The sequence below is a fragment of the Daldinia vernicosa genome, assembly GCF_022497035.1.
Source record: "Daldinia vernicosa strain CBS 139.73 unplaced genomic scaffold F5Y00scaffold_38, whole genome shotgun sequence".
Lineage (NCBI taxonomy): Eukaryota > Fungi > Ascomycota > Sordariomycetes > Xylariales > Hypoxylaceae > Daldinia > Daldinia vernicosa.
In genome coordinates, this window is record NW_025953954.1 from 153,912 (window position 1) to 178,659 (window position 24,748).

A 24,748-nucleotide genomic window follows, 5' to 3' on the forward strand; every position below is an offset into this window, starting at 1 on the left:
CAACGAACCAACCAACCATAGTCTTGATATGGTACAACGAAAAGCATCAGTTCCGCGCGACCAATAGGATGAGCTATAACTTACCACGGCTCCTGGTTATTTACCCCCTGGATTATTGGATGACCATACGAAGCTTGCATCTATCACTTCTCAACCTCGCCGTGTTTATGACCTGGCATTCAAACATCTTCTCATACGGAATAAATTGGTTGATTCAAGAAAGATAAGCTTATATACACCATTTCGTACACCATAGCGCCATTCAAAAATATACTTTCAATGCTCATAGCTTGGTCATTCCGCCGCCATTATATTTTGGCTTGCTCATCATTACATTAAACCTTGATCTTCATACTCTCAATGGCGATCTGGTCCTGATAGCTGCTCAATACAGCCCCCTCGACATGCTCTGCAAATACGTCCACATCGGTCGAAGCAAACTTCCTTGCGCTAACCTTCTTCTCAAATAATAGGTCAAGCTCTGCAAACGTGCGGCCAGTCGGTTCGGGTACGCGGAAGTAAGCGTAGACAAAGCAGAGGAAACATGACCCCGCCTAGGTATCGTCAATAAGTAGAAACAAGAGCCAACACACGCGAAGGACAACTTACCCAGAAAAAGCCGGCATAGTTGCCCCAGTCCCAAGCCGAAGGGTTCAACATGTACGGTGTCAAAACGCCACAGATGATACCGACGATGTTACTACGATCCATTAGTATCGGGTCTTCACGAGTCTGCCAAGCAGAATAGTCTTACTAGAGGATACGTCCGAGCACCACTGTTTTGATTTGAAGACGTCTCGTTGAAATCTCTGCAACGAGAGAATAACACACGGTGCCGACAGTAAGTTGGTAACACAGAGCCCACACGAGCATGATACTGCCTGTCGCAAGCGAGGCGGCGTCTCTATCGGGAGCCAGGCCGAGGAAACCGAGGATCAAAAGCATGACGAAGAGACCAGCAAGGCCATATAGGTATAAAGTCCTTCATGCGATATTAACATCTCAGATAATCAATACGTGGTATTTCACCTTACCTTCGTCCGATTCCAAAGGTGATGAGCGTCCAGGCTCCGAAGACACCAGCGCAGTTGATGGCGTATTGGCCCATGGCGAATGAGTACGCCTTGTCATTGTCGAGACCAGCTTGCTGTAGGAAGTACGTCGAGTAGTTGGAAAATGAATTTCCGCTCAGATTCTGAATGGCCCAGCACATGCACACAATCTATCTCAGTTAGCATCCCGAGAGCGGATACAAGCATGGGGGCTTCAGACGTACTTCTGTGCGACGCCTATCGACTCCCTTGAAACAATCTAGATAGCTGGCTCCCTTGGTTATCTACGTATGAATGTTAACGGTAAGTACGAAAGCACGAGAGAAAAAACACAACCTTCTGCTCTAATGCTGTTGTATGGACCATCATCGCAACCGTCTCATCCACATCAAAGTCTGTCTCCCGATCCAGACTAGTTAAGCGAAGAAGAGAATGCTTGGCGTCTTCAAGTTTCCCCTTTCGTACAAGCCACCAAGGGGATTCGGGCGCGAAAGAGATTCCAATTATGAGAGGCACGGGCCACATCCATTGAAGCGCATAGGGCTATCCATATCTGTTAGAGTAGAGCTTTCTACCGGGGAATAGAGTCGAGAGGAGTCTTACTATACGATACGCCCACTCGTCGGTACGCCAGAGGTTGCCCATAATGACACCAATACCGATCATCTGGCCGATACCCCAACAGAAGTTGATGTAAGTTGTCAGATAACCCCGGAGGGCTACCGGGCAAACTTCAGAGGCGTAGGTGATAGTCAAGGTTTGAAAAACGCCCCATGGAATGCCGCACAAGATCTCAGCTACTTGGAGGTGTACGACAGTCTGCGCCGTGAAGAAGATTGCGGTAAAAGCGACGATGAGCACGAGGCAGGATATGACGGTATACCGGTATCCGAACCTCTCGGAGACCCAGCCGTTTATCAACAGGCCAATAATTTCACCCTGCAAAAGTCGGTGTTAAAATAATCATCAATCACCAAACGAGAGAGAAATTTTTCATCACGAGTTATGCTGTGAGACCCTCGATAAAAAATACAAACGTTGCCATTGGTAGTTAATGACTCGTCATGGACTTGGACTCGGAAAGGGGGCAGACAATTTTAACTTCAAACGCACTGAGGCGCGACAGGATCTAACTCACCACAACTGCACCGTTGCTTAGCCCTGCCTGCCATGCTGCCGAAACTTGATAGGAGACGTTGCCCTCTGGATCGGTCACCTCGGTACCGTACTTCTGGTTAAATTGCGGGAAGGCGTAGAAGTTGTTGACTAGGGAGATATCGTAGCCTTCCATAACGATGCAAGTCGAGATGAGGACAGACCACGCAATCGCTTTGGGGTAAAGTCGAAGGCCTTGCCATAGGGTCATGTTGTGCTCCTTTTCGCTAGCGAGCCTCGCATTCCGGATCACGTCGCTCATGGTCCCGTGTTCTTCCTTCGGCGTCACAGCCGGCACCGGGGCTGTTTCGACGACGTCGTCGCCATCGCTTTTTGTTGAGTCCGAGGCCATGGTTGCGATGTACGAGCTATTGGGCTTTTTGCCGCTGGTAGGATTGTTGCCAGGATGAGTTGGACTTTGACCTATCAGCAATATAATATGCTGCGCAACAGTGCGGGCGATGCCGTCGTCTTAATTGGATTTTCTCGTCTCTTTTTATCTGGGGAAAAATATAAACAAAGGGATATTCTAACCTACTGTAGCTGTCCAACTAACTTTAATAGTAGTCTGAAAAGTAACGCGCTAGGAATTACGAGGCAGCTCGCTATACTCCATAAGCGGTTTAGTCCAGTCGCATTTTTCTTTTCGATCCGTTCCCAACGGTGGAGAGAAAGTTGCGGGGAAGAAGCACTTGGAATTCTGGAATTCCCTAGGTTAGGTTAGTTAGTCGAATACCCCTGACCGGTCTGGATACCTGAATCCTGAATCCTAGGTAAGCTAAGATTATCAGGAGAGTTAATTGGCCAAACCGCTTTAACGTAATGGCTGAATGGTCGGCTAGCTTACAGTAGAAGTATCACGACTCCATCCGCCTATCCACACATACCAAGCTATGTATGTACATACATTACTGGCGCGTCACACGAACAAAGACCTCGTGGGCCCCGTCTAGGTCCGTTATTCGGGAGACGGTCCAATGGGGAAACGCCTAGCCGGCCAATTGGGTCTGGGCTTCGGCGTCCCATGAACCGGGTCAGTCTGTACTACTTTAGACCATCCACGTCTCCCACTCGGCGGTTTTGCCCGTCTTTATCAGATGATCCCTCTCACAATTGGGACCTCTGGATCTATCTGTCGGCAACATTGACCGAATTATACCGAGTAAACACAGAACACAGAAAGCCGTAGAAGCGACGACGTTGCGAATGCCCTCATCAGAGCAGATCGAGTTGCTCGCTACACCATGGTACGATATCCCTATTTTTCTGCTCCACAAGATGCGCTCAGGCTACGCCGAGACCGGTGTGCTCTCCAGTGAACTAAATTTCGTGCTTCGTGCTTATCCACTTATATCTCATCTTGGTGTTGGACAATTGCTGACATAGACTTGGCGAATAGTGTCACATGCCGTGAATATCATCTTAAATGCGAGTAATCCTAGAGCTACCTACATATTATATCCCCGAGACGGCTAAACTAATTGTTTTGAATGAGTAGGCGATCGCTCGGTTCCAAGATGTGGTCGCTGTGTTCGAGCAGGTCGCGAATGCAAACTAGGCTTCAAATTCAAACCTAGTAAAGGTTAGTTATTGCAGTTAAAATTACCTAAAATATCCATTCTTTCTAAGCTAAACCTCATTCTTATAGACACGTTCAAAAGAAACCAAAAATGGCTCAAGCCGCCGAAAAAGTGTAAGCTTGAAGTGCCACATCGGATTAGGTAGAGCAAATCTAGATGGCTAACTTGTATAAGTAATTTACGTCGATGAGAGACAAGGTCTGACCATAGGAAGCCCCTCAGAGGATACTTCTCTATACGAGTTTCATATAGGCGAAAGTCATAACTGGCAGCAGGAATCGACTGCCTCGAGCGTCACACCTCCAGCTATTCCCAATTCAACAGAGTACAACAGGGCAGGTGGCCAGCCGGTAGATGCTGTTCAAGCACAGAATACCCCGAGAAACAATGGAGGGATTCCAGCTAATGATACGCCCGTCGTTGAGCTTCACTCTCATGGACATATTCCCGGGTCTAAATCTGCTAGTTCTTATGATTTAACGTCTTCAGATATAGAGAACGGACGCGTACCCCACGCTGGTAGTATTGGTAGTATTGGTAGTATTTTGACGCCTAGTTTTCACAATGCTTCAAGCCTGCCACTCAAAGACCGGACGGAAGCACTTCTATTTCGGCACTATATCCAGAAACTAGCAATTTGTGTAAGCCGAACGACATAGCAGCCACTCCCAAAATTCAAAATTCTAACTGAAGCAGTTGGACTTGTGTGATCCACATAGGCATTTCGAGTTGGTCGTTCCGGAGCGTGCTGCCGAATGCTATATGCTTTTGAATGCTATCTTTGCCATAGCTGCGAGACATCTAAGCCATACGACGGATTTTGATCCACTGGCTTCGAACAGGTATCACGACGAATGCCTAAGGTACCTCATCCCAATGTTAAATCACGCCTCAACGGTGTCAGATGAGAACTTATTCGCGGCAACGATTATCTTGCGTATGCTTGAGGAAATGGATGGTGAGATAAGATGCGTTTGGGGTACTCCGTGGGCTGCGTGCTAATAAATGGATAGTTCCAACAACAGGTCAAGACACCTACAGCCATCTACTCGGTATTCATGCCTTCGTTAATGTCGGCGACCAATACATGGGTCCGGGAAGTCTAGGTGCAGCTTCATTCTGGGTAGGACTCCGACAGGAGATCTATATTGCGGTCATCACGCAACAGCCCGTCAAGGTGTCTTTAGACCACTTCGTGGTGGACCGGTCATTTGAACCGGCCGACGACTATACATGGTCAAATCGGGCGATTGTGCTTCTTGCGGACGTCCTCAATCTATGCTTCGGGAATAACTCGTTGGCAGCAGGACATTGGGGTGCCTTAGATGAGGCATGCAGAAAGTGGTCTAACACTCGGCCCCCGTCCTTCAACCCCTTCTTTTACAGGGAACGTACGGCAACCTCGGCTTTCCCGGAAATTTGGCATGGGTCAGGTTGTCATGGTAAGCGTTAAAATATTTCTGGATGTTATAGGCGTAACATAGTAGCTAACTCCTTAGTCATTGGGATTCAACATCATATTCTAGCCCAGCTGTTCCTGACTCAGTTTGATCCTTCGATACCCAAAGTAGGCACAAATCGCCGAACAGCAGTGAAGCAAATGACAGTAAGTCTATATTACTGAGAAGGGTTCCTACATATGGCTTATGCGAAGACAGCATCGGATTGAAAACCTCGTAAGGGAGCTCTGTGGTATCGGGGTATGCAATCAATGGACTCCACCGGGCATGTTTACTGCTTGCATGGGTATCGCTATGTGTACGAATAAAGCCAGTCCGCTAGTAATAACACCGAGCTAATACGAATTGCAGTTGGCGATCAATTCGGCGAAAGGTCCGACCAGGAAGCTCTAATGGACATTCTAAGGAAGACGGAAGCAGATCACGCTCGTCCGACTGCGTCAATACAGCAGCAACTGATGAAAGCGTGGGGCTGGTTACCAGAAAACGACGAATGAAACAAATATTGACTTCAACCAACCCCTTATCAAGCGAAGACATGGTACACGAGAAGCCAAAGAGATTGCAAAGTGGACTAAAGGGCGCTTAGGATCGCCCCAGATTACCGAACTTGGCCAGGCCTATATCCCCACGTTATTTAACGTGGGGATATACTAAGATCTATGGGTATAGACACCGGGGTAACGTGCGAATGATGTTAGTCTCTCTGGGGTACTCCGGATACTGCATATGAGCGAAAAATGCAGACCAGTGGATGAGATAAACTTATCTCTGGGGTTCGGGCGATTTTACCGTTTTCGCAAAAGAAGGGGTAGTTGTCTCGCGGATCTCGTTCCGCAAGAGAGGCGTATCTGATTCCCGCTCGGGAGATCGTCTCCTGCGCTAGTCAGCTCAAAGTAGCTGTGTTCGGCGATTTTCTCCTCATTCATCACGGGCCAAACGTCAACCTTATGTGGGGATCTTCACCACTTACACGAAACTCAGAGTATAAATTTTAGTCGAGGACGACGATGTTTAAAGACTGGAAGTTATTGATTTCTGCTTAAAGCGCCTAATATTTTTTGTTTTTAATCACTTTTCTATAGTCCAAGAGATACCCCCTTTTTTGCTATTGCTTCTTATATACCCCCCACCACAACACAATGGCGCCAGGCATATTAGTCGACGACACCATATCCCGGAATGGTCTCGAGCTCGAGGAGACATCAGATCACATTGACGCGGTTAATGTGCTAAAGGGCCAGAATCAGGCCAAGTTCGATGATGAATCCCAGTTCGACTCAGCCAAAGACAAGACGCAGTTTAGGCAATACGAAGAAGCCTGCGACCGCGTGCAAAACTTCTATCGGGAACAGCATGAAAAGCAGACGGTGGCGTATAACCTAAAAGCACGTATCGCCTTCAAGACAAGGCGACGCGAGGAGATGACGGTATGGCAGGCAATCGAAAAGCTCAACACGCTGATCGATGAGTCGGACCCGGACACAAGTCTATCGCAGATCCAGCACCTACTACAGTCCGCCGAGGCAATCCGGAGGGACGGCAAGCCACGCTGGATGCAGGTCACAGGTCTAATCCACGACCTTGGCAAGCTACTCTACTTCTACGGCTCCGAGGGCCAATGGGACGTCGTCGGCGACACGTTCCCCGTCGGTTGCGCCTTCGACAACCGCATTATATACCCCGACACATTCGCCGCAAACCCAGACTCCCGGGATCCGGTTTACAGCACCAAGTTTGGCATATACTCTCCTGGCTGTGGGCTAGATAACGTGATGCTATCGTGGGGGCATGACGAATATTTATACCATGTAGTCAAGGACCAGTCGACGCTGCCGCCTGAGGCGTTGGCTATGATTCGGTATCATTCGTTTTATCCCTGGCATAAGGTATGTTATCCCCCTTTCTTTATTTCACGTCAATATCGACTGATTCGTTGTAGGAGGGTGCATACCGCGAGCTGATGGACGAGCATGACGAGGATATGCTGCGTGCTGTAAGGGCGTTTAATCCGTATGATCTATACAGCAAGAGTGACAAGGTACCGGATGTGGATGAGCTGAAGCCGTATTACTCGGAGCTTATTGATGAGTTTTTCCCGCAGAAGGTGGTTAGGTGGTGAGCGTGTATATATGTGTGGACATGTTGTTAGACTTGAAGTATAAGCGAAATTGCTAGAGAAGATGATTGAATTGTTGGACATGCTGTAATAATATATAAACAATATTACGAAATTGCATAACCTCCTAGTAGTACAGTGGTATATTGGACAGGAATCCAAGCCTCGCTTATGCTTCAGCTTGCCTAACATGGTATCTGCGGTGCACGCATATGTAGATCAAGTACAATGTATGTGTATGGAATATCTGCCCAACGCCCGCGGGCATCACTTGGACATAAACTCTACTAAACCGTACGAAATACGGAGATGTCTGATTAACCAAGAAGCGAATATGCTGGCGTTACTACAGATACTCATCAAACTGTATCACTCGCCGAGGCGGTTATATCCCTAGTCGGTAACCATATTTTAACCGCTATAAAAACAGACGCGCGACCGAGACATTCCGTGAAAAGTTAGGGGAGTGGGCTGAAGAGGCTCTTGATCCGGATCGCAATGGAAGATGGCGGCAACCGGTTGTCGAACAAATCGCTAGACCACTAACCTAAAAGGTTACTTGGTAATATATTTTATTCTATTATGTTTTATATGTATCCAACAGATAGAATATCTGACAGATCTGGAGGGCTGATGATAGCACTATCTATACTACTTATACTCTAAGTAAGACTGAGAATTGACCGATCAGACACATACGAGTAATACAACTAAGTTAAAAAAAAGGCCGTATGATGCTATAGAAAATAACGAAAAGGTCTATATATTGTAGTGAGATGCTATTTAAGTCGTTGATCGGGAGAGATCACTTGCTATGGGACCCTTATAGGATCCATGCGGCTACAAGCTACCTACTCACTATCAGTAATTGCAGATGCCGCCAATTTCCTCATTCATAGTCCAAGTCCCCGCAAGACCATGTTCGATAACTGGCTCATCTAGCACCTCCGATTTCTCGTCTTTACCTAGGAAGAAGTCGTTTTGACCTGAGACCTTAGTCTGCCTGCTCATAAATTTCTTGGCCCAAGCCTCGATTGAGGGCTCGCCAGTCTCGTCACGAGCCTGCTTAAGGAAGGGAATCAGGGCTGTGCCACCGGTTCCTTTAACCTTCTTATGCTGCTCATTTTTAGAAGCAGTCGCCAGATTTACTCTATTCCTAACAGCTTCGGGGCTACGCGATCGGCTTCGTGCTCTATTCTCTCGAGATGGCAAGACAATATAGCGCGTGACGATAGCGATGTGGATATCGCGGAATGCACGGAGCATGGCAAGACACGCATCGTAGGCGATGCTTAGGGGACGGTCGGAGGCGGCGCGGCTCTCAACAAACTCGCGAATGTTAGCAACCGCTCCGACATCGTTCAGGAAGCGCGCGTGCGGCCCTGGCATATAACGTCGCATATCCCGGATAAAATTGTTTTTGGGGGCACGGCTTCGCCCTTCGCGTTCCGACTCAGAGGACGTATTAGGCTTCTCACCGGTGGGACGATGCTCAACGCCAAGAATGATATCAAAGAATTGAATCAAACTGCTTTGGGCGTTGCTAGGTCCACTGTATTGAACGTATTCGGATTTGCCTGAACCATCATCATACATGACACCATGCGGCAAACCTGCCTCGGCCATGTTCTTACTACCGGCAAGGAATGTGCGAATGCGACGGTAGAAGTAACCAGGGTCGCAGCTTTCATGCATGCGACGCAATAGTTCGCCGAGGTCATCGAGGCGCTCGGCGAAGGCATGCAGGCAACGTGTTACGGTTGCACTATCGCCTTGTCGAGCAGCAGCAACTGCCGTTAACATCAGGGGAATGATGGGGCCGCCACGAGCCTCAATGGCGACCGAGACCAGGTAGAACCAAGACTCGTCAAGAGACCCAGTAAAGGTCATCAGAGTGGCGAGGTTGTCAAGATCGTCGATCTCTTCGTCGACGAAGAGGGGTTTAAAGTTCCACAGCACGGAGGCGGCGTAGGTAGACACGGGTGGAACCTCGAGGTGTTGACAAATATCCAACAAAGGAACAGAGATGCTCGGTGGCACACGATCGCAGGGAGTATCACCTCCCCAGATGTAGCTGTGAGCAAAGAAGGTCAGGAGCATGTAGGCTCTCCTCCATTCTGCGTCATGTTCCAGACCGACGGTGGAGAGGACAGGAAGGCGGTCGATAACTCCTCGAAGACGCTTGCTAAGAATTAAATTCTGTAGATTGGCGCCGATGGACTCCCACTTGTTATAGTAAGGGTCCGGAAGCCTAGTTAAAGGCAGGACGTCGGGCAAGAAGCCATAGTTTGGCGAGATTCCATAATCGGACAATTCTGGGATAGGAGGTCTCATCACGGCGGGACAACTGTCTCTTGATGACGAGATAACAACCGAAGACAATGAATTGAGTTGGGTTTGTGGTGAAGCTGTAGAGCTAGATGGATGAAGAATCAACCTAACAGTTGACTTTCATAAATAGATTCAAGTAGTTAAACTAATAAAAGTCTAATTCCTGACGCAAGGAGTATACAGATTTATCCTGTAATACTCCTCAGCCGTGCGAAACAACAGTTGAGTTGTGAGCATGTAATTGTGTCAAGAGTTGGCGATAAAAATCTCAAGACTTAAGGCCGAGTATGAGTATGAGTATGAGTACCTGGTGTAAGAAAAGGAAACAAGTAAAGACTAAAGACCAAAGACTAAAAGACGTGGGAAAACCGTGACTTTATAAAGAGGAGAAAAGGTGCAATTCCTTAACCAAGGCTAGACCTTCCAAGGTTTCGGAAAGGCGGACCCAACGATAGTTTAGGTATTAATAATTAATAATGGATCAATTTTACTCATCAGTTTAGTCGTATGAGAGAAAGGGGGGAAATAAACACCCTGAAGTTGTTGACCGAGGAGTATGTATAGGTAATGTGATAGAATACCTATAGACAACTCATCTGTTACATACATACCTATATGTAGACTGTAGTGATTAATAAAAGGGAAAAATGGCACATGCCACACTTCACCTGCGGGTGATATGGCGCCATTGGCTTTCCGTACAGTCCGATAATGTGGGATGGATCTATCTAGATCTAAACAAGTCAGGCTATCCCACTAAATAGGTCATATGTAGTGAATTAGTAGTTATTGTTGAGCAGCTTCGAAATAAACCGATGCCGGCGGAAGCTGAGTTATCGGGTATTGCCGCGCTAACTCTTATAAGATCTTCCGGTCGGCTGATCCAAGATGTCGCAAGGGTGCTCGTGCAGGAGTACCCTTGAAAAAAAAAATGGTGCTTTGAGCGTGGGATGAAGGAGAAAGAAAACGGAGAAGACTTTGGAGAAGAGAAGAAAAGTTGCCTCTGTGAAACCATTACATAATTGACATGTGAGGCCAACCTGGGAATTCATCGGCTTAAGCTTCGTGTAACTGCTGCATGCTGTGTTAGTACTTGCTTACGTCATTTCCTTTTTTCTGGCTTAATCGAGGGAAACCCCACTATGATTGGCTGCAGCTCCAATAAGCGTTTTATATCAGCCTTGGCGGGCAGCTCAGTGCAAGGCTCCCATTACATTATTTCTCCCATTATCACAAACACCCCCCCTCGAAGCTCAACACCAATCAATTATCATGACGCGGCTACTACAACCATAATTCGCTGCGAAGGATTCCCAACATGGTGGTCCAGCAGCACGTATTGAATTGGTTATATAGCGTTTTAACGAGCGTAAGATTATATCACACACTAATAACTTCTTCATATTGATTGTACTCGTCTCTAATAGCTTCAATTGTATAGGAATACCAAGATGTTAACCGCACTTATAACGACGTAGCCCAAGCGCTATCCCAATACCCTTCACTCTCACCCAGGACCGATGTCCATAGTACGAACCCATTTTATAGTGTCCGTCATCCTCAGTTAACCAGCCCTATTCTAACGAACTCCTAGCTTTCGACAACGGCGTGTCTGCTCTCCTCTTACACTTATCCGGCACCATCCCCGTCATATTTCGCGGTACCACCTACCGATTTCCTATATCGCTATGGATACCGCACGCCTACCCGCGAGAGGCGCCTCTGGGCTATGTTACGCCCACAGAGAATATGATGGTGCGGCCAGGTCAGCATGTTGATCCCCAGGGACGCATATACCATCCTTATCTCGTAGGATGGGCCGAGTTCTGGGACGTATGTACATCATCTACAATAGCTGATATTTTTTCTATGCGATATGCTAATAATGTTGGACCAGAAATCTTCTCTGTTAGACTTTATCGCCATACTCAGAGACGTATTTGCGAAAGAGCCTCCGGTTATCTCGCGCCAGCAAGCTCCTCCCGTACCGCAACAATCCGCTCCAGCGCCGACCCCTCCACCGGTCCCTCCTCTACCCCCTGATATGTCAAGGCAGACTCCCCAGCAGGTCCCATCTCCACATACACAGGATCCAAGGCCGCCACCACCTCCCCCGAAAGGTAGCGACCTCCCTCAGGTAGTGTCAGGCCCGACTACCCACACGGACGGCCCCCCACGACCACCTCTACCAGAAGATGTTCGTCGGCAGTCAAGTCAGTACGGTGCGCCAGTAGCAACGACACAGTCACCCCAACCTAACCGACTCTCAAGATACGACGCAGCGCCTCCTCTACCGCCGCATCCACCACAATCATATCAACAACCACCCCCTAATGTCCAGTATCAGCCCCAGCCTCAGCAGCATGCATATCAGCAAGGCGGTCCACCTTCTCTCGGTCTCACGCCACAGGATTCTCGCCGCGCATCTATGATATCCCCCGCAACTCCCATCCCATACAACGCCACCGTCGTCCCAGGACAGCCGCCATACGCCGGCCCGCCTCCAACTTGGCAGCAACCCATACCGCAACAGCCTCCGGCGCAACCAAAGCCCAAACCTCCTCCACCCCCCGATCTCATGGACGAGCCCTTCTCCCTGGCCTTACCAGAGCCCTCCGCCAATGATCTCCCACCACCTCCCATCCCCCCGAACCCCGAAAAAGACGCCCTCCTCCAACAACTCGCCTCAACCCTCTACGGTCTACGCCAGCACGCCCGCGCCCAAAACGAGTCCTCCCTAGCCGGCCTTTCCGCCCAACGCGCTGCCATGCTCACCGCGCTGCAGAACCTACAATCCGACGCCTCGGCCCTAGGCCCCCTATCAGCAATGCTAGCGTCCAACACCTCGATCCTGCAACACTCCCTCCAAGAAGCAGACCGCGTGGTATCCAACGCGCGCACCCGCGAACCCCCGCCCATCGACGACTTACTAGTCGCCCCCACCGTCGTCGCAAACCAGTTATACGACGTGGTAGCCGAGGAGCGCGCTCTCGGGGATGCGATATTCGTGCTTGGACGCGCGGTCGAGCGCGGCCGTATAAGTCCTGCGGTTTTCGCCCGGACGACGCGCGGGTTGGCGAGAGAGTGGTTTTTGAAGAAGGCGCTTGCGAGGAAGATTGGGAGGGGGATGGGACTCGTTGGGTAAGTTAGGTTACCTGAGGTTTTGGTATGAAGATATGAAGGTTATGGGTACCTATGAATAGGTAGTTTAGCGCAAAGAAGTCGCTGGGTATACAATTAATTATCTACCTAACCTAGTATAGTTGTCTATGTGAAAGAGGGCCCAACGTCTATAGTTTGATGTTTGGGCTTAGTAGGATCAAGATGCGAATAGGAGATAATTGGATTTCAGCTGTTAATATTAGGGGTATATAATAGGTGACCGCCGTAGAAACTCTGGTGATAGTACCAGGTAAGGCAAAAAACTACAGGATCAATAAGATAAAGATATGTAGCGGATCATCACACAAATGAGGAAACAGAATATATGTATTTCTCATAGCGCATGCCCGGATAACCCCTTCTCTCATTGGCTAAAGAATGTCTCCTGTACCTTAGGTGTTCTATTACGTCTTCTCCTCCGTGGTCCTCTAGCTAGTTCGATAATGGCCGACCACGGGGGTATCCAATACTCGATAAGATAGCTCTCCGTGCCACTCATGGTCATCTTCCGCTGTTTCCTTCATTCCTCGAAAAGCCCCGAGTCCACAACGTCCCGATAACTGATGCTATTTGCTTGCTGTTCCTAACCTTTACGCCGATGCCCAATACGATAAAGTCCGCTGGTTCAATTGCTTGATGCGCCTGCGGTGCCCGCAGTGCCCGACCCAGAGCTAACACCGCTCCCCTTGCCGAGTCTGATCCCGCTGGTGGACTTGTCCTTGTACATGTTGACAATCTTTCTTATTTGACCTGGTCTCCTCGGCTTCGGATGCTTTAGTTTGATATCATTAATTTGCCTCACCATAAACCCAGAAGCCGTCTTCTTGCTCCAACTCCTTTCTTTCTTCTTGCTTTCAGTATCTTTACCCTTCTCCTTATCTTGTGTACTCTCCGCTCCCTGGTTGTCACCTACTGCTGTCTCTTTTCCTTTACCCTTTTCCATCGCCTTTTCTCTATTCTTCCGTCTCTGCTCCCTTCGGAGCTCTTTCTCTTCTAACCGGCGACGCTTGCGCTTTGTCGTCGTTTGTTTAGATGTAGTACTTGATACGGCGTTAGAATCACTACAAGATACAGGCGAAGATGGGCCTTGTGCGTCTTGTCCGACAGATGGCTTGTACCGCCGGCGAGTGGCCTTGGACAACACGGAGCCATCGAGTCCAAAATCGTCGAATTCATCTGAGCAGCCCAGATTGTCCGACATACGAGCTAAGAAAGGAAACGTTCTGCGCATTGATAGATAACTAGACGGTGATTGTCTATAAGCTATATATGGAGGCTGGTTATCGAGCTTCTCAATTAACTCTTCATTGATATTGATGTTTGATCTGGTATAACCCGAACCAGTCGACGACTGAATTACTTCAGACGTGCGGTACAGATGATAACCAAAGAGATTTGAACGACGATACCGAGGTCGACGGCGTATCGAGGATGATGGGACATTATTAATATCATCATCCCGACCCGAACCAGATTGCTCCCCATCATTACTGTTGCTATTCCCTCGGTCGATCGATCGAGTAAACGTATTTGAGATTCGTCGCCACAACCTCGCTTTCCGTTGTCTAAGCGAGCGCTGAATACCCTCAGGCTCTATTCGGCCAGCATCGGTTTTTTGTTTATGAGGAGAAATATTTGAGTTAACATCGTAGTAACTCGGAGTTGAACTATTATCTAATGGGACTGTTTCCAAACTTTCGAACTGTTGGATGCGGTCTTTTACAGGGGATTCTTGTTTAATTGACTGGCTTTTAATGGTATTAGTTTCCGCCCCTGGTGTTACTGGTCGCGTACCATCCTATGGCTCAGAGAAGTCACAAGCGAAATCATCAACTGATATTTCCGTTGTTAGCTCAGGGACTTTGATATTTTTCGCGGGACCCGTATGCGTAGTCAATGTAGTTGACGACATATTTAGGCCTTGTCGAATAATATAACTTCTTTCTGTTTCAACTGCTGGCTTATTTCGGCCCCTATTTTGCCAAAAAGACTTAAATACGTTCGGAGATGACTCTCGAGGTGAGGATCTCTCAAAAAGTCTCCGAAGGTCAGACACTTTGCCCGAGCACCTTGCCGCAGATGCCGGTTTTGATACCGGCTTTGATGCAGGCTTTTGAACCCTACCTGATTCTGGCGTTACTCCATCGTTCGCTATAGGATGTCTGCTCGCTAGTATGTTGTGGAAGCTGGCCTTTGAATTATTAACTAGGATCGAATGGATTCTACTTGTACGAGAGGACTTATTTCCTCGAATGGCTTGAGAATCGGGAATGGCCGTGGCACTAGGTTCGTTCGCCCCCCCTTCGGCGTCTAGGGCCCCTTCGTCCTCAAGCGACACAGCTCCATCGAGGTTACGGTTGTTTATCCGGCGAAGTCGACTGTTATCAGGTTGATAAGCTGTTGTGGTAAGTCCTGAAGTGTTGGTAGTATATGGGACTGGTATGGAATGTTCTGATAGTCTATTTTCAGACCTAGTATGGATAGATTTTCGATTATGAGGCGGCTGGACAGCTATACTATCTTTCTGGGCTGTTGTTCTGGTTGGAGAAATACTTCTTCGACTACCAGAGTGACGAGAATATACTGTTTCCTTGCTAATTCGGGTAACACGATCGTTCATTATCTCCGAAGATAGCTTGGACTTATTCGGCATTTGGGGTTCGGGCCCAGGTGCCTGTGTGCTTTTCTCGAATGATTTGCGAATATCTGCAACGCTCATCTGTGCCCTCCTTACTGGAATTTTCGAGGAAGCCGTAGATTCGTGTTTTCTGCGTGCCGGATGCTCAACGTGGTGATGACTTTGCCCATCTTGGTCGACAATCCCCTTCTGAGAATATTTGAGAGGACTGTCGGTGGAGACCGTCTGCAGTTTTGACTTAGTTGGCGAATTCCCCTGAGAGGAGTTGAAGGATAGAAAAGGCTGTGATGAGCTAGTCGCTAGAGTAGACACTGTCTTCTGGGCTGCTAATTGATTTGAGGTTGAGCTCGTCGACTTGGTAATAGGAGAATCTTCTGTCGATTTAGCCTTACCCAATATTTTATTCCAACACCGGAATTTTCATTAGCAAACTTACCACTATTATTCTCAAAAACCCTTCTCCGATCTGAAATCAACCTAGGATCCTATCCAGGCCCATTACCTGCCGGAGAAGTAACATTACGGGGATTGTCAGAATTCCGATTACCTTCTTTCAATTCCCGGATAGGTGAAACGTCTTTTTCTGGAGCCTGTCCTTTTTCTTTGATGAATATATCTTCATTTACCGCTCCACGGAAGCTAGAGCTTGCTTCAACGTTGTCTTCTACAGAGGCTTTCTTCGGTACCGTTTTGACCGGGAGTTTTGGCCTATTGCTGAATGGTGGTGGGGATTCAACTCGTCTTGGAGGAACATCTAAGGAGTTTGCAGGGGTTGAATATTTCTCTGATGCAATAGACTGTAGAGATTCACTTGCCCGGCTGTGTCTCAATGGCCTCTGGACTCGGGGAATCGCACCAGGCTTAGAATCGAGAGGCGAGATGGTATCAGCATTCTTTACTGCGTCAAGGGTCTCGAACTTTGATACAAGTGGTCCCAATTTGTGGGCTGGAGCGCGGCGTTGAGATAGGCTCTTGGTTATTGGTGGAGGGTTAATACTTTCTCGATGGGCTGTAAGAGTAGAGTCATTTCCGCCTATAACAGAAATTTGTTCTTCGGTTGCGGAGTTTGTTCCATCGAGATTCGGAACAGTTTTTCGCCGGGGGAGGCGCAGAGGCGCGGGCTGAAGTTCAATAGTCAAATCTTCAGGATCCTGGAAGGAAACAGGAGAGGAGCTCGTTGTAGAGCTCGAAATAGTAGACGCCATTAGAAGGTGGGATACAGAATACAATATGTGCCAAAGAAGACCAATTCTTAGAACATCATATCTATTTGAGCAGCGCTACGGAGCTGTACGGGTAGACTGGCAGACCGGATTTAGCATGTCATATATTTGGGTAAGAGACATGAAGAACGGAGTTGGAGTTATTGTAATTTGTAAAATGGAAAGTCTAGGTTAGAGGAGAAAGGTCCAGAAGGGAAACCCCTGGGTGCGACTATTTCTGAGACAGACTAGCGACGGCACGAGGCCACAACTTCTTAGATACCTCACCTAGTAAACTTTATATAGAAGTTAGGCACTGCATGCGTGACAAGTAAAAACCATTTACAGCAAGAGCTAACCTACAAGGTTGTAACAATTCTACTTGAATGAAACGAACTAAGTTAGATAATATAATAGGTTAGGTACCTAAGGTATTCCTATGCGGGCATACGTCGTAGTCAGGGGTTATAAACGTTAAATGTTCACAGTATTCATGGCTAAGGCTACTAGTGCTGATAGAATTTGAAATATAATTGAGTAACTGAGTGATTACCTATTATAAGAGACTTCAGCATTATACAAAGTTGAATTCAAATACTCGAACACCTTCAATATCACCATCACCACCACCACCCATTCAGCCGCTACTGATCTACCGACATCAGATCTCCTACATACAACCCACAGCCACGGATAAAATGTTACTCGGCGTCATGCTGTGCATCTTCCCCGCAGAACATTGGGATCTTACTTCCCCCCTGTCTTGCGGTCACATGAATGTCAGATAGGCGAGTATACAATTCCACATGTGTCTAGTCTACCTGCATATATGTATATGTGTCTATATGGGTGCATGTATATGAGTGGTCAAGTCTGCTTATACGTAGAATTTATAAAATTCCCAGATAAATCAGTTCAAAACAGTAAGAAAAGCATTAATAGAGCCGCAAAAACAATGGCAGACGAAGATTACACCATCCAGAAGGAAGCATCACGCATCCTACACTCGGTACTTCTCACAGACCCGCGTCTACAGATCCCGCAGTCAGTCCAAGACGCAGCGCAGCGCACTTCGTTTGATTCCTCCGCGCTAAAAACACCCTTCTTACCCGCTCCCATAAAGTGCACAGAGTCAAGCGCGGCACTATGGGCTCTACTCGCGACCTTTGGTAATGTCGTGGCCGCCGAGCGGTATGGCCTCACCGACCAGCATGTTGTCGTGAACAGCGACGTCGCCTCCCTGTTTCTCTTCTCGTTTTGGCTTCTGCGGGTTGGCGGGAAACCGGTTTCCGACCCGGAGCTGGCTAAGCGGTTATCAATATATGACACCACGCAACAATTTACGTTCTGGAGACGGCTGGTTACTAATGTTTACCCGACGCGGGATGGGCGCTGGTTCCACTTGCACGGCGGCTTGGATTCCGACCGGAGCCTCCGGATGCTCGGGTTGCCGGCGCACAAGGATGTTGCAGATGAAATGGAGGCCATTAAGGGGCTCTCGGAGAGAGTGCAGCAATTTGATGCGGATTGGTTAGATGTCGAAGCCAACGAGTACTGGAGACAAGCGGGCGGAATCTGTTTTACTCCCGAAGAGTACCGCGAGACAGAGCAAGGAAAGGCTATAGCTGATGACGGGTTGTATATACTAGAAGAATTCCCCGACGAAAAGTTACCGCCAGTGCCGTGGCCCAAGGTCGATACCAAGACATATAGACCCTTAGAGGGTATTAAGATCGTCGATCTCACACGGGCCATTGCCGGCCCAACGATGGCGAAGCTGGCGGCGCTGTTCGGGGCTACTGTAGTCCGGGTATCGAGTACGAAACTGCCTGATCTAGGTATCGTATTATTCGAGAGTAACCTCGGCAAGCGGGATGCTCATCTAGATTTGAAGAGCGAAGAAGGGCGGGAAGCACTCCGGCATCTAATAGAAGACGCGGACGTCGTGCTCGACGGCTATCGACCAGGAGCTCTAGAAAAGCTCGGATTCGGGCCAAATTATGTGCATGAGATAGCTAGGAGACGGGGTAAGGGTATCGTATACGCGCGCGAAAACTGCTACGGTTGGAAGGGCCCGTGGAAGCATCGCAGCGGGTGGCAGCAGATCAGTGACGCCATAACGGGTGTTGCATGGTTATTCGCTCGGATGTGGGATGTCGACGAGCCAGTGATGCCATTTCTGCCCAACTCCGACTTCCAGACTGGTATCGTGGGGTGCATCGGCATCATAAATGCGCTAGACAAGCGATCGAAAAAAGGGGGCAACTATCTTGTGTCCATGTCGCTAAATCAGCTCAACAGCTTCGTAATCTCCCTTGGAATCCAGAGTCCGGAAGTGCAGCAGTCGTTGCGTGATACGTGGCCGGATTTAAAATCGCGGCATTACGATGATTTACACAGACAAGCAAGGGTGGTAAGTACTCATGCTTCAGAAAGTTGTGCTCGTTATGAGTTAATGTGCTAAAAAAATGTTTATTAGTTCATACGCATTTTGCCAGAGAAGGTGCCTCAATTATTCAATCCAAGGTACTATTCGACTCTCAAGGCTGACCTTGGAGAACCTGATGAGGATATGGTATTTGTTGGGCCTGCGGCTACATACGAGACAACAAAGTTAGGATATGATTTAGGGAGCTGTTTAAGAGGAACACACGAAGCCAGGTGGCCAAGTGAATAATCGGATAGATCCAGCAGATGCTGGTTACATTATCAGCAGTAGTTGTATATAATTAAAGCAATTTAGATATTGACTCACTGTCGAGATAATTGAACAGGTTCAAGTGTTTCGTGAACGTTAAAATGCGGCCCTTTTATATATATCTATATTTTAGACTGCATACCACTCCTTAAAGAGGAGGTCTTAGTCCGGGTCCTACGCCTTGGAAACCAACCCACGGCGAGCCTTCGTAGTCACTCTCTCCTTCGTTTTCGTCTTCATCATCCTCTGCCATCTGCCGCCGGCTATACATCTCGCTATATTCCTCAGCTTCCATTTCATCCAAAGACTCGTCCGTTGAAGCAGCGCCAGCCAAACCCAAATAAGATCCACCGGGGTGCGAGGAGGTTTGCGAAGTAGGTGGGAGGCCAATATGCTTATTGGATATATCAAGCTGGCCTTGACCCTCGAGAACGCGGCCCATACGCGGAGATCGGGTATTCTCAGCCTCGATCGTCATGATCGCTGCTTGCCATTGCATTACTTCAGCCTTCATCCGCCGTCGAGATCGCGGTGACCATGAACGAACTTGACGGAGCTTGTCGCCGAACGCATCTGCAGTGATGCTCTGCGCTGTGGGTTTCCGAATCATATGCCCATGATCCGGCTTGTACTTTGGCGTATAGTGAGGAGTGCCATCAGAAACAGACTTGGGTCTACGGCCAGGAGGCTTCCTCAGAGCGGGATTTTTCAATTTTTGTGTCGATCTAGCCATGCGACTCCTTGCCACCAATTCCTCATCATCAATAGGGATATTAGTACACTTCTTGTGCTGGTTCTGGTAAGTGCAGTTGGCACACGCGTGCTTAAGGCTGCTCAATGCGAGTACTGAGGGAGGTGCCACGACGCAGCGGGTGAAGGGGCCATTTTTCAACCGACAATTACGACACGGATTTGGGTTGACTTGGCCTGATAAGTAGATCATCAAGGAACTATAGTCAACGGCTGTCCTTGGCTTGAATCCACCTTGCTGCCTATATGGATTCCATTCGACCTGACGCAAGGTATTCTGCTCTGCCAAAGCTTGGGCGAGCGGGTGAACCGGGAGTGGCATATTCTTCATATCATCCGGTAGAACTTCCAATGCGCTTTCCCAAGCAGTCAGATCACTACGAAATGCCGGCCCATTCGCTGCTGGGTCATTTATTGCCGGACCACCATTTTCATCTACGTGGTCGGAAGCGGCTTCCTGTTGACTACTGCCTGTGGAGGACCGTAAGTAATAGGTACGGCGTGAAGGCGGGTAGTCATGATACTCACCGTTAGATTGGATATGTTCTGGTGAGCCCGTATGCCGCGAATACCACGTTGCAGCAGCAGCATTGACGATGGAGCGAAAATCGGATTCCGCTTGGTTGTCCGTCATGATGAAGGAAGGTGTGCCGATGAAAGCATCAAATTAATCGAGGCGTGGCGTTATATGGGCAAGTATTTAAGTTGGAGATGGGATGAATGTGTTGAAGATAATGAGGAACATCAACGCGTAACAATCTGTTTGTCACGAAATTCCAAGTCCTTCAACATGAAGCATTCGATACCTTTTTGAAATTAATATACGAAGTCGCGTCGTTAAAATAACTAAGAAGCTGAATCTGAGGCTTCTATATTTAAATAAAAAGGTATAATAGAAGTGAATGGATTGAGAGAACAAGTTCTGGAGTTGTGAAGAGTTTACAAATTACGTTGTACCTGGAAGCTCCATATTATGTTTTTTAGGCCTGGAGGAATTCAGCCTTAGGGAATCGAAGGGCAGTTACAGAGGCGGACAACCTTAACCCCACACAGCCATTCCTTCCGCAGTACTTCACCACTAAAAATATTAGCTCATTACCTCAGCTGTACTTGAGTTGTACTTGAGGCATAACGCCTGTAAATTATATCAATATCTTAGCAAGAGCCACCTGATGTTCAATGTTCGGGTGCCAACAGCATGAACCTAATTTTCGTGTAACACAACACAGTACAATCAAGTCTTATATATTTTATTAGTACCGCCACAATTTTTCCAACCAATCAGATACTTAGAATCGCCCCGCAGTTTGCGACTTTTCCCTTTGCCATTCTATCGCATAACGTCTGCAAGAGGTGCAAATGGTATAGAAAGTTCATGCAAAACGAGCTCTATCTAACGATACCAATTATCAAAACTTTTATACGTTCTTGGAATAGGTCAATTGATTTTACAAAAAATTCATCGGACGTGCGCTGAGGTGTGGCTAGCCAATTAGAGGCCAGACTTTACCAGACTTTAGCTGTGGCGTCAGTTTTGCGCATAATCCCCCCCTTCTCCCCCGTCCGCGGTTGCGCGGACGGGCAACGCCGCTAGTAATCCGTACATTTTATGTTATCCAAGTATGTACCTAGGTACCCAGGCATATGTATAACATGTGGAATTGATTTATGCATTCCCCCTTTTAACTATCGATAATAAGGTTGACATTCTATTTCAATAAATACAACAACCAACTTAATCTATCCCATATTTATATCTTATATCTTGACTCATGAGGATGAAGCTGCCGCTCTCTTCTCGATCTCAACTAGCTGCGGTGCCAAATCCTTGATAGACTCTGCAGCTGATCTATACTTTACACCCAGTACCTGTTCGGTTTCAGGGGCGCTTGCTCCATAGAATCCCTCTGGTTTTTGCGTCTTCTCCGGCTCACCTATGGGTATCACGTCTCGCTTCTCCGGCAAGGCCTCGCGCAGATAGTTGGCCATTTCCTGATGGCTTAGATCACCTGCAACGACAAACCACCGCTTGTTCGCAGCCTCTGGCTTGGTGGCTGCCAGTACGTGGGCTTGTGCGAGGTCGCGTACGTCAACCCAAAGATATAGAAACGTAGGAGGGACTGGATCAGTCGACTTTAAGCCAGGCCGCAGCAAAGACTGATAAATCAAGCCTGTGCTCGTGTTGAGGTCTTCTGGCTTCGCGATCTGAGAGGCGTCGAAGAGTGGCCCGTAGACTCCAGGCGGGTTTAACGTCACCAACTCAAAGTTGCCTTTACCCTCTTTTACAAAATCCCACGCCGCCTTCTCTGCAAGTGCTTTGCTAGCCGGGTATGTTATATTCGGGTTATCCGTTGCTAATGCTTGCTCAAGCGTCGTGGGGTTCCAATCATCTCTTGTATAAATTTTTGGGGGGTTTGCAATTGGGTTGGCAGCTATATCTCCAATAGCAGCGAACGATGATGTGACGACGACCCGCTTAACGCTTGGGGCCACGCGGGTTACGCCCGACAGAATTTCTGTTGTGCCCTTAATAGCTGGGTCCAAAAAGTCGGTGCTCTTGACCGCCCGGATGAAGAAGGGCGAGGCCGTATGGAGGACGATATCGAACGGAGGGTTAGATACCAAGACATCGTCGAAGGCGCCGGGAACAGTGATATCGGGTACGACACCAAAGTCCAGTTGCGGTGTGTCCACATATTTACTGAAGCTCTTTTTGAGAACGTCAATCTTAGACTCCGAGCGAGCGACAGCGCGTACCGAGAACCCCGCTTCAAAAAGTTGCGACAGAACATGCTGCGCAATATAGCCGTTTGCTCCCGTAAGGAGAACTCGATGCGGTGCTGCCATTGTTGTGGTTTAGGTCCAAGGAATTGGTGGTTTTAAGTTCCTTTTCAAACCCTTAGAAAAAACTTCAAGAGAATTGCGAGAGGTGAAAGGAGGAAAGGAAGCTATGTCAAGATGTTTCGGTGATCCGGAAGCTTCAAGTATCATATGGATGGCACCATTTATACTCTACATAACCCGATCTTTTCACCCGGGCGACTTGATCTAGACTAACGCCATGGGTTCCATCTTGGTAGTTTACCACCCTGATTCGGTAGTTGTCCTTATGCTTGCTCTACCGCATATAGCCAATTTTGTAACATATAGTACAATTAACCTAACCGGACCAACACCTCGGCATAATTGTTGGCTCCGATTTAAACGTCAGACTCCATCCGGGTCCCGTCGTCTATGTGGGGTCTTACACCTCACGAACCTCGGAACGAGACGGCGAATTTAGTTGCACCGTTCACGGCACCGCGTGGCATACCTACGCCGCATTCTACCCCATTCACTATGTAAGAACAGTAATTTACTCATTTAACCCCGCGGTATTCGAAGGTTGCGGGTTTAAGCAGGTAAATTCCCTTTACAAGCCGGAGCGGGCTAGGATTTAATTGTGTTATCAATCAGCGAGTAGGTGTAAAAGCCGATAGTCATCATTCAACATTTTCGGTGTTTATATCGTATTCGCCCTACACCGGCCGTTCCGAGACGCCGAGAACAGCTTTATCCTAGTGTTTTGAACTAGCCTAGCACACTTCTAGAAGATCAACGTATTCCCGCGAGCCAAGCGATACATTTGCCCAGTACTCGGCAGGATTATCATAGCGACAAGATACAGTGATAACACATAATATAACATCTTTCGGCCCCAATTAGCATGCTTTGGGTGTTATTATAATCATTTAATGATATTACCAGTGGAAGAATGTTTTGTCATCTCTCTGTCTTTCAGCTTATCCCCTAACCAAAGTATATCTAAGCTCTTAATAAGACTATTATTATTAGATTTGTTTACGAATAGCCAATGATACTTTTTCCTTATTAGTGACCGGAAATAATGTGCCTCATTTCAGATATGCCCGGGAATTTCATGACAACTACCTATGGATCGTAGTATTATCTATCTGAAGCGTGCCGAAACTTGGTCCGAAATACGTTAGTGTTTAAGTAAGATCAGTAATTTTAAGATATATCATTACCAATATAGATGTAGGTAAATGAGAAAGTAGATCTCCTTTTTAACGAGACGCCAATCTAATTTCCCCCTTTGCTTTAAAGATTTCGCTTCTTGTAAACCTCGGTGATATTATGGTTCACGGTACGTAAGTATTGACTCTGTTAATGAGAAATTTTGCACAATATTAAAAAAGCAAGACGAGATGAATTATAATATCTATATCTCGAACGTATCCCTCGAAATATTTTGGAGGTTCGAGCGAGATTATCCTTCAACTATATTACCAGAGCTAGCCAAATTTTAACACTTATTAACTACATATGGGCATTAAATACGATGGTAGTATATAGCTCAAGTGTTAGTATTCTGTGATATGGGGTACATCTAGTGTATACGACCACCAGTAAGTAACGCTTAGTCGTATTTAAGGCTCCATATAAGACAACGTTGAAATAAGTTATTTCTATGCCTCTATGTTTACCTCGCGGTATTAAGAATATAGATACTACAAGACTACCAACTCGGCGCCCCACGTAAATTCAAAGTTGTGCCGTGCCCCTTTTAGATATATTCACCGTTTACCGACCACTACGTT

At 47.6% G+C, this 24,748-nt stretch overlaps 9 protein-coding genes across 9 annotated transcripts; 4 read left to right on the forward strand and 5 right to left on the reverse strand.

Annotated features, from left to right (window-relative positions):
* Positions 1-188: 188 nt before the first annotated feature.
* Positions 189-2,815, reverse strand: F5Y00DRAFT_242549 (sugar transporter). Its single transcript, XM_048008535.1, has 8 exons — positions 2,191-2,815; positions 1,656-1,991; positions 1,389-1,595; positions 1,277-1,336; positions 1,035-1,222; positions 755-982; positions 610-700; positions 189-554 (listed from the first exon to the last, which is right to left on the reverse strand). Exons 1-8 carry the CDS (start codon positions 2,557-2,559, stop codon positions 336-338), a joined length of 1,698 nt encoding a protein of 565 aa, XP_047862922.1. The 5' UTR covers positions 2,560-2,815; the 3' UTR covers positions 189-335.
* Positions 2,816-3,295: 480 nt separating this feature from the next.
* Positions 3,296-6,067, forward strand: F5Y00DRAFT_127296 (uncharacterized protein). Its single transcript, XM_048004150.1, has 10 exons — positions 3,296-3,454; positions 3,607-3,635; positions 3,706-3,789; positions 3,856-3,900; positions 3,962-4,428; positions 4,484-4,745; positions 4,801-5,229; positions 5,287-5,393; positions 5,446-5,545; positions 5,599-6,067. The coding sequence occupies exons 1-10, from the start codon at positions 3,414-3,416 to the stop codon at positions 5,742-5,744; spliced, it is 1,710 nt and encodes a 569-aa protein (XP_047862923.1). The 5' UTR covers positions 3,296-3,413; the 3' UTR covers positions 5,745-6,067.
* A 322-nt stretch (positions 6,068-6,389) lies between these two features.
* On the forward strand, positions 6,390-7,369 carry F5Y00DRAFT_264016 (DUF706-domain-containing protein; the record flags this gene model as incomplete). The annotated part of the gene is made up of 2 exons (XM_048011589.1): positions 6,390-7,136; positions 7,190-7,369. The coding sequence occupies 2 exons, from the start codon at positions 6,390-6,392 to the stop codon at positions 7,367-7,369; spliced, it is 927 nt and encodes a 308-aa protein (XP_047862924.1).
* Positions 7,370-8,072: 703 nt separating this feature from the next.
* Positions 8,073-10,072, reverse strand: F5Y00DRAFT_127344 (Indoleamine 2,3-dioxygenase). The gene has a single exon (XM_048004151.1). It carries the CDS (start codon positions 9,698-9,700, stop codon positions 8,228-8,230), a length of 1,473 nt encoding a protein of 490 aa, XP_047862925.1. The 5' UTR covers positions 9,701-10,072; the 3' UTR covers positions 8,073-8,227.
* Positions 10,073-10,770: 698 nt separating this feature from the next.
* F5Y00DRAFT_242557 (UEV-domain-containing protein) lies at positions 10,771-13,175 on the forward strand. Its single transcript, XM_048008536.1, has 4 exons — positions 10,771-11,066; positions 11,139-11,226; positions 11,292-11,530; positions 11,595-13,175. Exons 1-4 carry the CDS (start codon positions 11,016-11,018, stop codon positions 12,840-12,842), a joined length of 1,626 nt encoding a protein of 541 aa, XP_047862926.1. The 5' UTR covers positions 10,771-11,015; the 3' UTR covers positions 12,843-13,175.
* Positions 13,176-13,394: 219 nt separating this feature from the next.
* On the reverse strand, positions 13,395-16,702 carry F5Y00DRAFT_271468 (uncharacterized protein; the record flags this gene model as incomplete). The annotated part of the gene is made up of 4 exons (XM_048012800.1): positions 13,395-14,603; positions 14,654-14,692; positions 14,859-15,868; positions 16,000-16,702. 4 exons carry the CDS (start codon positions 16,700-16,702, stop codon positions 13,485-13,487), a joined length of 2,871 nt encoding a protein of 956 aa, XP_047862927.1. The 3' UTR covers positions 13,395-13,484.
* A 952-nt stretch (positions 16,703-17,654) lies between these two features.
* F5Y00DRAFT_271470 (CoA-transferase family III) lies at positions 17,655-19,376 on the forward strand (the record flags this gene model as incomplete). Its single annotated transcript, XM_048012801.1, has 2 exons — positions 17,655-19,112; positions 19,179-19,376. 2 exons carry the CDS (start codon positions 17,655-17,657, stop codon positions 19,374-19,376), a joined length of 1,656 nt encoding a protein of 551 aa, XP_047862928.1.
* On the reverse strand, positions 19,333-21,098 carry F5Y00DRAFT_127386 (uncharacterized protein). The gene is made up of 3 exons (XM_048004152.1): positions 20,676-21,098; positions 19,455-20,618; positions 19,333-19,396 (listed from the first exon to the last, which is right to left on the reverse strand). Exons 1-2 carry the CDS (start codon positions 20,779-20,781, stop codon positions 19,546-19,548), a joined length of 1,179 nt encoding a protein of 392 aa, XP_047862929.1. The 5' UTR covers positions 20,782-21,098; the 3' UTR covers positions 19,333-19,396; positions 19,455-19,545.
* A 726-nt stretch (positions 21,099-21,824) lies between these two features.
* F5Y00DRAFT_242560 (putative NADPH-dependent methylglyoxal reductase GRE2) lies at positions 21,825-23,573 on the reverse strand. The gene has a single exon (XM_048008537.1). The coding sequence runs from the start codon at positions 22,992-22,994 to the stop codon at positions 21,918-21,920; it is 1,077 nt and encodes a 358-aa protein (XP_047862930.1). The 5' UTR covers positions 22,995-23,573; the 3' UTR covers positions 21,825-21,917.
* Between the last annotated feature and the right edge of the window lie 1,175 nt (positions 23,574-24,748).

Excerpts from the sequence above, each read along its gene's own strand:
- F5Y00DRAFT_127296 (XM_048004150.1), top strand. The coding sequence starts at position 3,414 with ATGCCCTCATCAGAGCAGATCGAGTTGCTCGCTACACCATG. Across the intron at positions 4,746-4,800 it reads TATGCTTGAGGAAATGGATG|TTCCAACAACAGGTCAAGAC; the intron begins GTGAGATAAGAT and ends ATAAATGGATAG. Across the intron at positions 5,546-5,598 it reads TTGCATGGGTATCGCTATGT|TTGGCGATCAATTCGGCGAA; the intron begins GTACGAATAAAG and ends TACGAATTGCAG.
- F5Y00DRAFT_242560 (XM_048008537.1), bottom strand. The coding sequence starts at position 22,994 with ATGGCAGCACCGCATCGAGTTCTCCTTACGGGAGCAAACGGCTATATT.
- F5Y00DRAFT_242549 (XM_048008535.1), bottom strand. The coding sequence starts at position 2,559 with ATGGCCTCGGACTCAACAAAAAGCGATGGCGACGACGTCGTCGAAACA. Across the intron at positions 1,992-2,190 it reads TAAGCAACGGTGCAGTTGTG|GGTGAAATTATTGGCCTGTT; the intron begins GTGAGTTAGATC and ends CGACTTTTGCAG. Across the intron at positions 1,223-1,276 it reads TCGATAGGCGTCGCACAGAA|ATTGTGTGCATGTGCTGGGC; the intron begins GTACGTCTGAAG and ends TAACTGAGATAG.
- F5Y00DRAFT_242557 (XM_048008536.1), top strand. The coding sequence starts at position 11,016 with ATGGTGGTCCAGCAGCACGTATTGAATTGGTTATATAGCGTTTTAACG. Across the intron at positions 11,067-11,138 it reads TATATAGCGTTTTAACGAGC|GAATACCAAGATGTTAACCG; the intron begins GTAAGATTATAT and ends TCAATTGTATAG. Across the intron at positions 11,227-11,291 it reads ACCCAGGACCGATGTCCATA|CTTTCGACAACGGCGTGTCT; the intron begins GTACGAACCCAT and ends ACGAACTCCTAG.
- F5Y00DRAFT_127386 (XM_048004152.1), bottom strand. The coding sequence starts at position 20,781 with ATGACGGACAACCAAGCGGAATCCGATTTTCGCTCCATCGTCAATGCT. Across the intron at positions 20,619-20,675 it reads AGAACATATCCAATCTAACG|GCAGTAGTCAACAGGAAGCC; the intron begins GTGAGTATCATG and ends GGTCCTCCACAG.
- F5Y00DRAFT_127344 (XM_048004151.1), bottom strand. The coding sequence starts at position 9,700 with ATGAGACCTCCTATCCCAGAATTGTCCGATTATGGAATCTCGCCAAAC.